The sequence below is a fragment of the Idiotropiscis lumnitzeri genome, chromosome 4 (assembly GCF_059441095.1).
Source record: "Idiotropiscis lumnitzeri isolate Australia: NSW breed Sydney's pygmy pipehorse chromosome 4, RoL_Ilum_1.0, whole genome shotgun sequence".
In the NCBI taxonomy this organism is placed as follows: domain Eukaryota; kingdom Metazoa; phylum Chordata; class Actinopteri; order Syngnathiformes; family Syngnathidae; genus Idiotropiscis; species Idiotropiscis lumnitzeri.
Genome location: NC_142394.1, coordinates 31,891,047 through 31,904,816, shown reverse-complemented (window position 1 = coordinate 31,904,816; position 13,770 = coordinate 31,891,047). Strand labels below are relative to the sequence as shown.

Sequence of the window (13,770 nt, the reverse complement as noted above, 5' to 3'; positions counted from 1 at the left end):
TGACCAATGAACGTTCTTTTGCAGCCAGCAAAGTTCCGCCCACCGGAGTGTCAGTCCCTGTCTTGTTGACTGGTCGTCCCCGTAGCAGGCGCTCAGTCTATATAACGGCTCGCTGGGCGTTCAGTAGCTCAGAAGCGCTTAGAGCGCACCACAGTGCGTATCGGAAAAGGGGAAGGGACATGTTAGTCGTCTTTTAGCCCGGCTAAAAAGCACGTTGAGCGCCAAGTACAAAGACGACTGACAACAGAGGTTCCCTGGGATACTTTCCGGTCACCGTTGGTGGCCTGCTCGGGACCGCGGTGAATCCTTCGCGGCTGTTCCTGCTCACAAAGCGACGTGTCGAGGAAGGACGCGTCTTTTGAATAGACGGGATGCACGGACCGCCCTCCGGCGACAGCGCATGCCCCTTGCGCACGATCAAGAGAGTTCAGTTCGGCATCATCAGCCCAGATGAGCTTGTAGGTCTTGTGTCTGTCGGGGGGACGGGGTCATTTGTATTTCTGCATTGACAAATCATACACACGCCTTCCCCGATCTCGCGACTCATGTTGTACTTTGACATTTGTGGCAAAGGCTCGAGTTACAGTGAACAATGCTAGCCGTTAGCCTAGCCTAGCTCGCTGTTTCTAGGCTTAGGCTCCGGCTGACGAGCGAGAATGTTCGAGGAAGTTTCCAAACTTGAAGCACACCACTTGCAGTCATACTATTCATGTGATCTCTTGTTTTATCTTTTGCCAAGAATGAACGCAGTACCATTTTTTTGGGGCTTGTGGTCGCATTGAAATGAATGCATTAATACCAATAATGATGAATAAAAGTACATTGGAAAGAAGCCACTTATCAGTTTTTTTTTAAACCATCAAATTGATCCCAAACCAATTCATGCTCGATTACTACGTGACTAAGGTTGCACAATGAAGGATGGAGATTAAGCATTGCTTCCATGAATTCATTGTTGACTTGTGAAGATCTGGCAGTGATTCCACATGTTGTGTCTTTTAGAAACGAATGTCTGTAACAGAAGGGGGTATCAAATATCCTGAAACGACAGAAGGAGGTCGTCCGAAACTTGGTGGCCTTATGGACCCAAGGCAAGGAGTCATCGAGCGAAGTGGAAGATGTCAGACATGTGCAGGTACATTGTCATAATGGTGTCGTAACATATTTTGTGTGTACGAAACTTGGCTGACGTGGCTTTTGCGCTCCTTTCCAGGCAACATGACCGAATGCCCGGGACACTTTGGCCACATTGAACTGGCAAAGCCTGTTTTCCATGTCGGCTTTATTTCCAAGATAATGAAGGTTATGCGTTGCGTCTGCTTCTTTTGCTCCAAACTACTGGTGGATGCGGTAAGTATGCATCACCCCCCCCTTTTTTTTTTTTAATTATACTTGGGTAGGAATTTCTTTTCAATTTCAGGAACACAAAAATACTTTTACCCACAGAACAATCCAAAGATCAAAGACATCCTTGCCAAATCCAAAGGGCAACCCAGGAAGCGCTTGACGCACGTGTATGAGCTGTGCAAAGGCAAAAATATCTGCGAAGGAGGCGAGGAGATGGACAACAAATTTGGGATGGAGCAGCAGGACACAGAGGAGGACATCACTAAGGAGAAGGTATTTGACAGGTGGCAAAGTACTGACCCACTGCATATAAATGTATTAAAAAATGGTAAATGACCAAAGCGCTAATTGAAATGATAGAATCTTTGTTGCTCTTTGTAGGGACACGGTGGCTGCGGGCGCTACCAACCTCGCATCAGACGCTCTGGCCTGGAGCTGTATGCCGAGTGGAAGCATGTGAACGAGGACTCGCAGGAGAAGAAGATCCTGCTGAGCCCCGAGCGCGTGCACGAGATCTTCAAGCGCATCTCTGATGAGGAGGACATCATCTTGGGCATGGATCCCAAGTTTGCGCGACCCGAATGGATGATCGTCACGGTACTGCCCGTGCCTCCGTTGGCTGTCAGGCCTGCTGTCGTCATGCAGGGTTCCGCTCGGAACCAGGTGAGACTGCTCAAGTATATACTGCGAACCCTGGCAAAAAAAAAAGTTGAATTGCCTGGGCCATTTAAATCAGAAATATAAATTATAATGCAAGATATTGTAGCATTCTGCACAGTACTTCATGATCTCATAATGTTGAATTAAATTCTATTGCACTTGAGATTTAGGACAGATTTATCACTATCACTTATCTGAATTTTATACTGCCAAATATCAGAATCGACATCGCGTCAAAAGAGTCCATATTGGTTGCACTTTGATTGAGGTCACAGCGAAATTAGATTTCCACACCTGATATGACGTAAATGTCTTGTGTTGTGCAGGATGACCTGACGCACAAGTTGGCCGACATTGTCAAAATCAACAACCAGCTGAGGCGAAACGAGCAAAGTGGCGCAGCCGCTCACGTCATCGCAGAGGACGTCAAGTTGCTCCAGTTCCACGTCGCCACCATGGTGGACAATGAGCTGCCCGGCCTGCCCAGAGTACGTTTGCGCACCCTTCCAAAACCGTGCAATTTGGAATCTTAACCCTTTTCCCATTTTTGTCCACCACTAACCTCCTTAGGCAATGCAAAAGTCTGGTCGCCCTCTGAAATCCATCAAACAGCGTCTGAAGGGCAAGGAAGGCAGAGTCCGAGGCAACCTGATGGGCAAACGTGTCGACTTCTCAGCGCGAACCGTCATCACCCCGGATCCAAATCTCCAAATCGATCAAGTGGGTGTCCCGCGATCTATTGCTGCCAACATGACCTTCCCGGAAATTGTTACGCCCTTTAACAACGACAGGTAAGCGACCATTTTCCAGGTGGAATATTGTGGAGGAATAATGTCACTTTTTGTGCTTGTTGTTAGACTGCAAGAACTGGTGCGGCGAGGCAACAGCCAGTACCCCGGAGCCAAATACATCATCCGTGATAATGGAGACAGAATTGACCTGCGATTTCACCCCAAGCCAAGTGACCTTCATTTGCAGATTGGCTACAAAGTGAGATTCAAGTGATCTAGAATAGCTGGAGAACAATACGCTTCAACGGCATCACCGAAACTGACTTTGAAGGCCTTCTTCTCCTAGGTGGAGAGACACATGTGTGATGGCGACATCATCATCTTTAACAGACAGCCCACCTTGCATAAAATGTCCATGATGGGTCACAGGGTTCGAATTTTGCCCTGGTCCACATTTCGACTCAACCTAAGGTATCATTTAGCCACGGTCTGTTTTTTGGTTTTTTTTTTCTCTCAGGGCCGTTACAATACCGATTTATTAATGGTCAACGAGGGCGATAACCAATATTTGGAGTTAGATATTCAATTTCAGTAAAATGGAAAATATTGATGTGGGGGGGGGGGTACCAACCGCCAACTTTGTTGAAATGTCTTTAAGCATTTACATTTCTAACAAAAAGTTCAGGGTGCTATCAAGGTTTTCAGAAAAAGTGAAATGAAACCTTCGATCAGTAACTTTTGTTCAGTAAATAATTGTCCAAAAATGTCAAACCACTGAAATGTTCAACTTTCACTTATCTTTGTTTCAAATTGGACAGTGATGGCAGTGGCTGTCCTTTGCCAATCGGTGTCAAAATGGCGGAGGTGAAAGTTGCCTTAACGTCCCCTGGCCGTTGTCTCCCTTCAGTGTCACCACCCCCTACAATGCCGACTTTGACGGCGACGAGATGAACCTCCATCTTCCGCAGTCTCTCGAGACAAGAGCCGAGATTCAAGAGCTGGCCATGGTGCCGCGTATGATCGTCACGCCCCAGTCCAACAGGCCCGTCATGGGCATCGTGCAGGACACTCTTACGGCCGTGCGCAAATTCACCAAGAGGGACGTCTTCTTAGAGCGGGTGCGGCGTCGGCGTGGCAGACTTGTATTCGTTTGGGCTTTTCAGATAATCACGCTCCTCCTCAACCGCAGGGCGAAGTCATGAACCTCCTCATGTTCCTCTCCACCTGGGACGGGAAGGTGCCCCAGCCAGCCATCCTCAAGCCTCGACCGCTGTGGACCGGCAAGCAGATCTTCAGCCTGATCATCCCCGGACACATCAACGTCATCCGCACGCACAGCACCCACCCGGACGACGAAGACAGTGGTCCTTATAAACACATCTCACCCGGTGACACCAAGGTATTCAAAGTCATCGTTTGCAAGTCAAAGAGACGACAAAAACGTGCGAGCATCCTTATGTTTGAGTATTTCCCTCTCAGGTTATCGTGGAAAACGGCGAGTTGATAATGGGCATCCTGTGCAAGAAGTCTCTCGGAACGTCGGCTGGTTCCCTCGTCCACATTTCCTACCTGGAAATGGGGCACGACATCACCAGACTGTTCTACTCCAACATCCAGACTGTGGTCAACAACTGGCTGCTCATTGAAGGTAACGCTGCTGCACCTTCAAACCGGATCGGCTGGGTTGGTCTTCAACTCAAAATGTTTTTGTTTTTTTCTTCTCAGGTCATTCCATCGGTATTGGTGACTCCATTGCTGATGCCAAGACTTACCTCGACATCCAGAACACGATCAAGAAAGCCAAACAGGATGTAATAGAAGTAAGCGTGACGCCCTTTTCAGCCCTTCTTACGCATCGAGCAAATGTTTAATTGTTACGGTTCGCCCGCCAGGTCATCGAGAAGGCCCACAACAACGAGCTGGAGCCGACGCCCGGCAACACGCTGAGGCAGACCTTTGAGAACCAGGTCAATCGGATCCTCAATGACGCTCGTGATAAAACGGGCTCCTCTGCTCAGAAGTCGCTGTCTGAATACAATAACTTCAAATCCATGGTGGTGGCCGGATCCAAGGGCTCAAAGATTAACATCTCGCAGGTAGAGCGGTCCCCGCTGGCCCCGAGAGGTGAAAGGTGGAATGAACCCCGTCCCGTCAACTCGATGTGACCTTGCTCTCCCAGGTCATTGCTGTGGTCGGGCAGCAGAACGTGGAGGGTAAACGAATCCCGTTTGGCTTCAAACACCGCACACTGCCTCACTTCATCAAAGACGATTACGGCCCCGAGAGCAGAGGCTTTGTGGAGAACTCCTACCTGGCTGGCCTGACGCCCACGGAGTTCTTCTTCCACGCCATGGGAGGCCGAGAGGGTCTGATCGACACGGCCGTCAAGACGGCTGAGACTGGTAAGCCGGACCTAAATGTAGGAGTGCAACAAGATTTCTTTTAGCCATAAAGGAGGGAATGCTTAATAACTTGACTGCACACGCTCCAAAAGCATCCCAAACTTCACACGAACGAAAATAGTCCAACCTCACGGTTGGGCCACTGAGCCGCACCGGCGCCTACGGATAATAAATTGGAAATAGTTTATTGTAATAGAGATGAATGTATTTGCTTGTTTATTAGAAACACATCGGAAGAGGACTTTGAAAAAAATAACCGCTTAGAAAGTTGCAATTTTGAAGGGGAAAAAGGTGATTAAGTTTCCAAATTCGGCCCAACTGCAAAGTGCACAGAAGCTTCAAATATTTGCTGCACTCTTCCAGGTTACATCCAGCGGCGTCTGATCAAGTCCATGGAGTCGGTGATGGTCAAGTACGACGGCACGGTGCGAAACTCCATCAACCAAGTGGTGCAGCTGCGTTACGGCGAGGATGGCCTGGCGGGGGAGAACGTCGAGTTCCAAAATATGGCCACGCTCAAACCGTCAAACAAAGCCTTTGAAAAGAAGTACGACTGCCTGACTTCATTTCATGAGAGGACTCGTCAACGAAATGTCCCGTCTGTCTAGGTTCAAGTTTGACTGCACCAACGAGCGAGCGCTGAGGCGAACGCTGCAGGAGGACGTCGTAAAAGACGTGATGACCAACGCCCACGTGCAAGGCACACTGGAGAGGGAGTTTGAGAAGATGAAGGAGGACAGGGAGAACCTCCGAACGATTTTCCCCACTGGCGACAGCAAGGTGCGTCCCTTCTCGTGCCGCTGCATCTTGGACCACCTTCATCCTTTCGCCGCAATTCCCTTCCTGCCCTACAGGTGGTGCTGCCGTGCAACTTGGCGAGAATGATTTGGAACGCTCAGAAGATATTCCGTATCAACACTCGGACTCCGACCGACCTCAATCCAATTCGGGTTGTTGAAGGTTTGTTGGAAAATTGTTTTCTATTCACTAAACGTTGCTGATGACTTGTAGCAGTCGTTGCAGCGTGCCTGGACTTGGTTGAAAGTTGGAGGTTAAGATTAACTGGCAAGCGACTTGTTCAGGTGTTCGGGAGCTGAGCAAGAAGTTGGTGATCGTGAATGGCGAAGATCGGCTCAGCAGGCAGGCCCAAGAGAACGCCACGCTTCTCTTCAACATCCACCTGCGCTCCACACTCTGCTCCAAGCGCATGACTGAGGAGTTCCGTCTCACCACCGAGGCTTTCGACTGGCTGCTGGGAGAGATTGAGACCAAATTCAACCATTCGATAGTGAGTCAACATTGTGCGGGTTTTTTTTCATTATACTTTGTTCTTATTTAATTTTGAGTTTTCTTTTTTAAATTTTGTTAAATGAACATTTTTTTTGGGGGGGGGGGGGGGGGAGGGTGCTACGTTTTATTTGTTTTCTTTCTTCCCAAAATGCTTCATTTGTAGTTTAGTATTTACCGTCTTCTCTGGGTCACTCCGGAGTAAAAGTCGAACCAGCTCAAAAATGCATCATGAGGTAGAAAAAAACCCCAGACCTAAGTCGCATATTTTTTGCATGTAGTTTATTTGACAAAATACTAGAAAAAAACAGACATTCCATGTTGGAAGGCAAGTTCTAACATTTATAAAAGAATAAATAACCGGCTGAATAGGTATAGGATATGCCATCCATTATCCGCCGCTCATCCGAGGTCGCAGCTTGAGCTGGGCAGCCCAGACTTGCCCCTCCCCGGCCACGTCTTCTCGCTCTTCTGAAGGCACCCCGAGCTGTTCGCAGGTAAGCCAGCAGACATAGTCCTCGGCCTGCTGCCGCCCGGAACGCCTCACCGGGAGCCACCTCATCTGGCTCCTCGACTCAAAGTCCCTCCCGGATGGCCGAGCTTCTCGAAAGGAGAGCCCGGACACTCGTTTCGGCCGCTAGTAACCCAAATCTTGGTCTTTCGGTCACGACACGCAGCTCGTGACCAAAGGTGAGGGTAGGAACGTAAATCGAGAACTTTGCCTTTTGGCTCGGCTCCTTTTTCGCCACGACAGACCGGTGCCGACTCCGCAGGTGTCGCAATAATTGCAGTTTTTCTTATTTTGGAAATGCAAAATACATTTTCAGTTAGGACTTTTTTTTATTTTGTTAAAAAAATGATTTTAAAATTTTAGTTTACTATATTAACCTCGGCGTTGCGCAGTTTCTTTTTCCCGGGTCTCGTCATTCATCCCACGTGCCCTTCTTTCAGGCCCATCCAGGTGAAATGGTTGGTGCTCTGGCTGCTCAGTCTCTTGGAGAACCAGCCACCCAGATGACCTTGAACACCTTCCACTACGCCGGTGTGTCGGCAAAGAACGTGACACTCGGCGTACCTCGTCTGAAGGAGTTGATCAACATTTCCAAGAAGCCCAAAACGCCCTCGCTGACTGTATTCCTGCTGGGCCAGGCCGCGAGGGATGCCGAGAGAGCCAAAGATATCCTCTGTCGCCTGGAGCACACCACACTGAGAAAGGTGAACCGAATGTGTCGCTTACTTCAGTAATCTCCAACCACGGAGAGCCCTCTCTCTCTCTCTCGTCAATTGTTCCGTCTTTAATTCATATCTTTATTGCTGTTAGCGTTGAGGGAACCAAAGTGTTAATTTATTTATTCAATTTTTTCCCCAACTAATCGGCCGATTAATCGTTCATCAGAATTTTATTCTACTAAATATCGGAATCGGCGTACTCCTCAAAAATATCATTCAAGCCCCGCTATTCCCGACGTTGGCTCAACGTGAACTTGCTAGCGCCGTTATTCTCAATTCAATGTCTTCAGAACTAACCCCCCAAATAATAAACATTTTGTTTCAGGTGACTGCCAACACTGCCATCTACTACGATCCCAATCCGCAAAACACAGTGGTGGCCGAGGACCAGGAGTGGGTGAACGTCTACTACGAGATGCCGGATTTCGACGTTACGCGCATTTCCCCGTGGCTACTCCGCATCGAACTCGACCGCAAGCACATGACCGATCGCAAGTTGACCATGGAGCAGATCGCAGAAAAGATCAACGCAGGTGCGTTTGCGCATTACGCTGAGCTGTACGCTGGCGATGGCCGCGTGGTTTGAACACCGGCTGTGCACGCTCCCAAAGGTTTCGGAGACGACCTGAACTGCATCTTTAATGACGACAACGCAGAGAAGCTCGTGTTGCGGATCCGAATCATGAAGAGTGACGAGAACAAGTTCCAGGAAGTGAGAAAGAATCTCCTGAATGGCAACACTCGCGAGTCATAATGTTCACCTCGCACGACTTTCTTGGCTAGGATGAAGAAGTGGTGGACAAAATGGATGACGACGTCTTCCTGAGGTGCATCGAGTCCAACATGCTGACGGACATGACGCTCCAAGGCATCGAGCAGATCAGCAAGGTGTACATGCACCTGCCTCAGACGGACAACAAGAAGAAGATCATCATCACAGAGGACGGCGAGTTCAAGGCACTGCAGGAGTGGATCCTCGAGACGGACGGAGTCAGCCTCATGAGGGTCCTGAGCGAAAAGGACGTCGATCCCGTCAGGACCACGTCCAACGACATTGTGGAGATCTTCACGGTACGTGCGGCCCAGCGGTTTATCCAAGTCAAATGAAGAAAGCGACAGAGTGCAATGGAATGCAAGTCTAGTTCACCGTCCCCTGTAATGTTGGCATTTGTGGTTCCCATGTAACATGGCGCTCTGATGCAGGTGCTTGGAATTGAGGCCGTGCGGAAGGCTCTGGAGAGGGAGTTGTATCATGTGATCTCCTTCGACGGCTCCTACGTCAACTACCGTCACTTGGCCCTGCTGTGCGACACCATGACGTGCCGCGGTCACCTGATGGCCATCACGCGTCACGGTATCAACCGGCAGGACACGGGGCCACTCATGAAATGTTCCTTTGAGGAGACGGTGAGAGCGCTGCCTCGTCTTTCCTGCAAACTGAGCCCCATTAACACCCATCTCCGCAGGTGGATGTGTTGATGGAGGCGTCGTCCCACGGAGAAAGTGATCCGATGAAGGGCGTGTCTGAGAACATCATGCTGGGCCAGCTCGCTCCTGCTGGGACGGGCTGCTTTGACCTGCTCCTGGATGCGGAAAAGTGCAAGTACGGCATGGAAATCCCAACTAACATACCTGGCATTAGCGTCGCCGGACGTAAGTGGAGATGACTCGGAGAGGATTTCTTTTGTTTGGCATGGCAACATTTCTGATGACTCTGTTTTCTTTTTAGCCACCGGAATGTTCTTTGGCTCTGTGCCAAGTCCCATGAGTGGCCGCTCCCCTGCCATGACACCTTGGAACACCGGAGCAACGCCGGCCCATGGTGCCTGGTCGCCCAGTGTTGGTGAGTGGATGCCTCCACCAAATTTCACTTTTTTTTTTTTCCCTTTGGTTGTGATTTGCTCTTTTGTGCTCTTGCTGAAACGTTACGCCTACTTTTGATGTTAGGCAAGGCTGCAATCTTGTAACAGCTCGGCTGCCAAAGAACTATGTTGAAATCTGAGAGACTTGTATGGGAGTAGGGTTGATATAATATAATTGCAATTTTGGAGATTGCAATTTCATGCGCCTATTTTTTCTTTTTTCCTCTAAAAGTCCTCTTACCATTTTCCCCCCCCCCCCCAAATTACACTCCGCGATGACTATATTTTGTGACCTTCCATTTCTCCTCCAGGAAGCGGCATGACTCCTGGGGCAGCTGGTTTCTCCCCGAGTGCAGCGTCGGACGCCAGCGGCTTCTCGCCGGGTTATTCCCCGGCTTGGTCGCCCACTCCTGGGTCCCCTGGATCCCCCGGACCTGCCAGCCCTTACATCCCATCTCCAGGTTAGTCAAACTCTAGAATGTTGGCTCTGAAGTGAGCTGAGGAAAAGCGATTGAATAAACGGAATTATAACTTTCCTTTCCAGGTGGCGCCATGTCACCTAACTACTCGCCCACGTCACCCGCCTACGAGCCTCGCTCTCCAGGCGGCTACACCCCCCAGAGCCCAGGCTACTCACCAACGTCGCCTTCCTATTCCCCGACGTCGCCATCTTACTCCCCAACCAGCCCCAATTACAGCCCGACATCTCCCTCCTATTCTCCCACCTCGCCCAGTTACTCCCCCACGTCTCCTTCTTACTCGCCCACATCGCCTTCGTACTCCCCGACGTCCCCCTCATATTCGCCCACCTCGCCGTCTTACTCGCCGACGTCTCCCTCCTACTCTCCGACGTCGCCCAGCTACAGTCCCACATCGCCCAGCTACAGCCCGACATCGCCAAGCTACTCCCCCACCTCCCCCTCCTACTCCCCCACCTCCCCCTCCTACTCCCCCACCTCCCCATCGTACTCCCCGACCTCGCCGTCTTATTCTCCCACATCTCCCTCCTACTCGCCGACGAGCCCCAGCTACAGCCCCACGTCACCCAACTACACGCCCACTTCACCTAGCTACTCCCCCACATCCCCCTCCTACTCTCCCACGTCTCCTTCCTACTCCCCGACCTCCCCCAACTACACACCGACCAGCCCCAACTACTCCCCCACCTCCCCCTCGTACTCTCCGACCTCGCCATCTTACTCGCCCTCCAGTCCGCGTTACACCCCGCAGTCGCCCACCTATACACCCAGCTCGCCCTCATACAGCCCCAGCTCCCCTTCCTATTCGCCCACCTCACCTAAATACACCCCGACCTCCCCCTCGTACAGTCCCAGTTCGCCGGAGTACACCCCAACCTCGCCCAAATACTCCCCAACGTCACCCAAGTACTCCCCCACCTCGCCCAAGTACTCCCCAACATCCCCAACTTACTCTCCAACAACGCCTAAATACAGCCCCACTTCGCCCACCTACTCCCCCACCTCCCCAACTTACACGCCCACCAGCCCCAAATACTCCCCCACCTCACCGACGTATTCGCCGACATCGCCCAAGTACTCGCCGACGTCGCCCACATACTCGCCGACCAGTCCCAAAGGTTCCACATACAGCCCCACCTCGCCCGGATACAGCCCCACCTCGCCCACCTACAGCCCGGCCATCAGCCCAGACGACAGTGACGAGGAAAACAACTGAGGGGCTGCGGAGAAGAAGTGGTTGAGGGTGGGCGGTGCCTGCAAACCCCTCCCCTTTTTCACCATCTGACCGGTTTGCTTTCCCAAATACCGGAGTTAAAACTTTTATTTGAAAGATACAACTTTGCCTGAAAATTCTTGGGGGGGGGGGGGGGGTATCTGCCATTTTCAGTTTTATAAATGCCCTCCCATCAGGTGACGAGGAAAAGGAGAGCCGTTTTGTTTTCTTTTTTTAATCGTTGTAGTTCACTGCATTCAGCCTCTGAAATGTTGGGCATCAAGATATTCTGGAAAGGCCGACGTTTTGCCAAACAAGCATTGTAATTTGCTCCGGCAATGAATGGAGGTACGGTTCACCCTCCTACTGACAGCCCCCCCCAACCCCCCTTTTTATTTTTTTTTGTTTTGTTTTGGTTCTGGGCTTGTATGACACCAGACCGAGACTCTCTCACCGTTCATCATGCATCCTTCCCGCTTTATCCTCCACACGACAAAGACTGAATGATGTCTTAAATGGCCACCAGCACGCTCCCATCCTCTGGCATCTTGGAGAGCCTTGCATCAAAGACAAAAAAAAGAAAACACCAAACAAACAAAAAAACAGTTATTCCCTTAATGCGGGGATTTTTTTTTCTTTAATTTTGACATGATGAAGAAATGGGCGGTGCTCTGTGCATCACTAACATGGGGGCTGTTTAACATGTTAGGTTGAAATCGTTCCACACCTGGCGGGGTCGACTTAATGTTCGCCCTGTTTTTGTTCAAATCATTTTGACTCTTCCATTTATTTAAAGACAGAAGGTTTAACTACTATTCCGTGTGAATCCAATTTTTGTCTTTTTGCTTTTTTCGCCCGTTTGTTCATATGGACGAAGACACGTACACCGGAAGGAAGTCTCCAAAGTTGTGAGCCAACACGGTCGTCTTGATTAAGCTGCCGTGCGAGAAGTGGCTTCAATATGACTGTTTTTCCACATAAATGCTCTCATTCTTTTAACAAGTATGACTTCCTTACCGTTTGCGCTCTTCAGCCGCTGTTATTTTTCTTGGCTGAGTCTGGATTCTGTCTGCTGTGATAGTCCTGAAAAGAATAAATGTAAGCGCTGATTATTGTTGCTTTCCTACTCGCAAAAATTGGAGAGGATGCCTTTTCCTAATTAAGCAAGCTGTTTTTTGTTTTGTTTTTTTCACTTGGTAAACTTGTGCGTCCAAATAACTCACCTTGTCGGGGTCGCTGTCTGATGTGTTCACAGTTTGTACGAACAAGCGTCCGTGGGCAAGACAGTGCTTCATGCGGAGAAAAGAAAGAAGTAAATGTACCACGATAGAGAAATAATTTCACAATCTCATTGTATTGTTTTTTTGACATGGGGAAAAAAATAAACTTTTTACTACAACTGTGGATGTTTTTTTAGTCACAGCTGATTGATGCGGACATGTACAAAAAGGGCCATTCCATATTTGGGCTTCAAAATGTATATTTACTAAATATCTGGATGATAATAATATTTACTCATTAATTCATGCATACTAATTATCTAAAAAAATGCTATATAATTACTGTAAACTTGTATAATGATTCCGATTTACTGATGAATTAGGTTTCATTCATTTATATATACACTCGAGCTCGAAAGTTAAATGGCTGGACGTGCTGGATTTTGTTTGTAACATTAAGGCTAACCTACACGTGGACGGCTGGTTAGCACGATGGCCTCACGTGTAAGCGGTGCAGGGTTCAATTCCAGCTCCGTCTCCGGCCCGCCTGAGCAGCTGGGAATGACTACAGCATGCCTGCGACACTCTTGAGGAAAAGCGGAACACATAATAGATGGATGATTGTCACTTGGTTGCCATCATTTTTTTGTGTCCAATTGACTTCATATCACACCTTCTTGTTTTGGTGTGTTATGAAATCAGTTTACATTATACCGCAAAACAACAAGCACACATGTATTTGTACAACTTTGTTTACACAACAGCACCCTGGACGACACAATAGCCTCTCGGTGCACAGGTCGAGGGTTCGATCCCACCTCCCTGTGTGGAGTTTGCAAGTTCTCCCCGTGCCTACGTGGGTTTCTTCCGGGTACTCCGATTTCCTCCCACATTCCAAAAACATGCACAGCAGGTTGATTGAACACTGTAAATTGTCCCTAGGTGAGTGTGAGCGTCAATGCTCGTTTGTCTTTGTGTGGATGAAGACGGCTTGGATGGGGTCCAGCACGCCCACGATCCTCATGGGTCGTAGCGGTTCAGATAATGGATGGATGCATTTTCAACAGTTTTTCAAAAACATTTTTGGGTGTAAAATAGTAACAGTGAAAAGTCACACCCAATTGTAAATTCAACATTTTTTTCTTCTTGCACAGTTTGTTTCACACGTGTGACAACATTGATTGCCACAGCAAGGGAAAACGAACATGTTGCTTACCCGCCATCATTTTTTTTTTCTCTTTCAAACAACGCAGGCATGGCCAAACTACGGCCCAGGGGCCGCATGCTAGTTAAACTTTTTAAACACGTTGAATGTTTTAACCGAGTCTGCGGAACTTGA

General features: G+C 49.2%; 1 protein-coding gene across 1 annotated transcript; it reads left to right on the top strand.

The window, feature by feature from the left end:
- Nucleotides 1-140: 140 nt before the first annotated feature.
- On the top strand, nt 141-12,610 carry polr2a (RNA polymerase II subunit A). Its single transcript, XM_088293142.1, has 28 exons — nt 141-458; nt 1,003-1,135; nt 1,214-1,350; nt 1,447-1,620; nt 1,729-2,010; nt 2,334-2,495; nt 2,578-2,798; nt 2,865-2,997; nt 3,085-3,209; nt 3,646-3,856; nt 3,928-4,137; nt 4,218-4,386; nt 4,464-4,558; nt 4,631-4,834; nt 4,918-5,140; nt 5,504-5,687; nt 5,749-5,920; nt 5,995-6,100; nt 6,223-6,428; nt 7,379-7,642; nt 7,983-8,190; nt 8,269-8,369; nt 8,441-8,728; nt 8,861-9,064; nt 9,124-9,310; nt 9,387-9,500; nt 9,831-9,980; nt 10,064-12,610. Exons 1-28 carry the CDS (start codon nt 372-374, stop codon nt 11,212-11,214), a joined length of 5,901 nt encoding a protein of 1,966 aa, XP_088149268.1. The 5' UTR covers nt 141-371; the 3' UTR covers nt 11,215-12,610.
- Nucleotides 12,611-13,770: the final 1,160 nt, after the last annotated feature.

Bases quoted from the DNA above. Each gene is read 5' to 3' on its own strand.
- polr2a (XM_088293142.1), top strand. From the start codon at position 372: ATGCACGGACCGCCCTCCGGCGACAGCGCATGCCCCTTGCGCACGATC. The intron at 1,621-1,728 runs GTATTTGACAGG...TGCTCTTTGTAG, and splicing joins AGGACATCACTAAGGAGAAG to GGACACGGTGGCTGCGGGCG. The intron at 9,501-9,830 runs GTGAGTGGATGC...TTTCTCCTCCAG, and splicing joins TGCCTGGTCGCCCAGTGTTG to GAAGCGGCATGACTCCTGGG.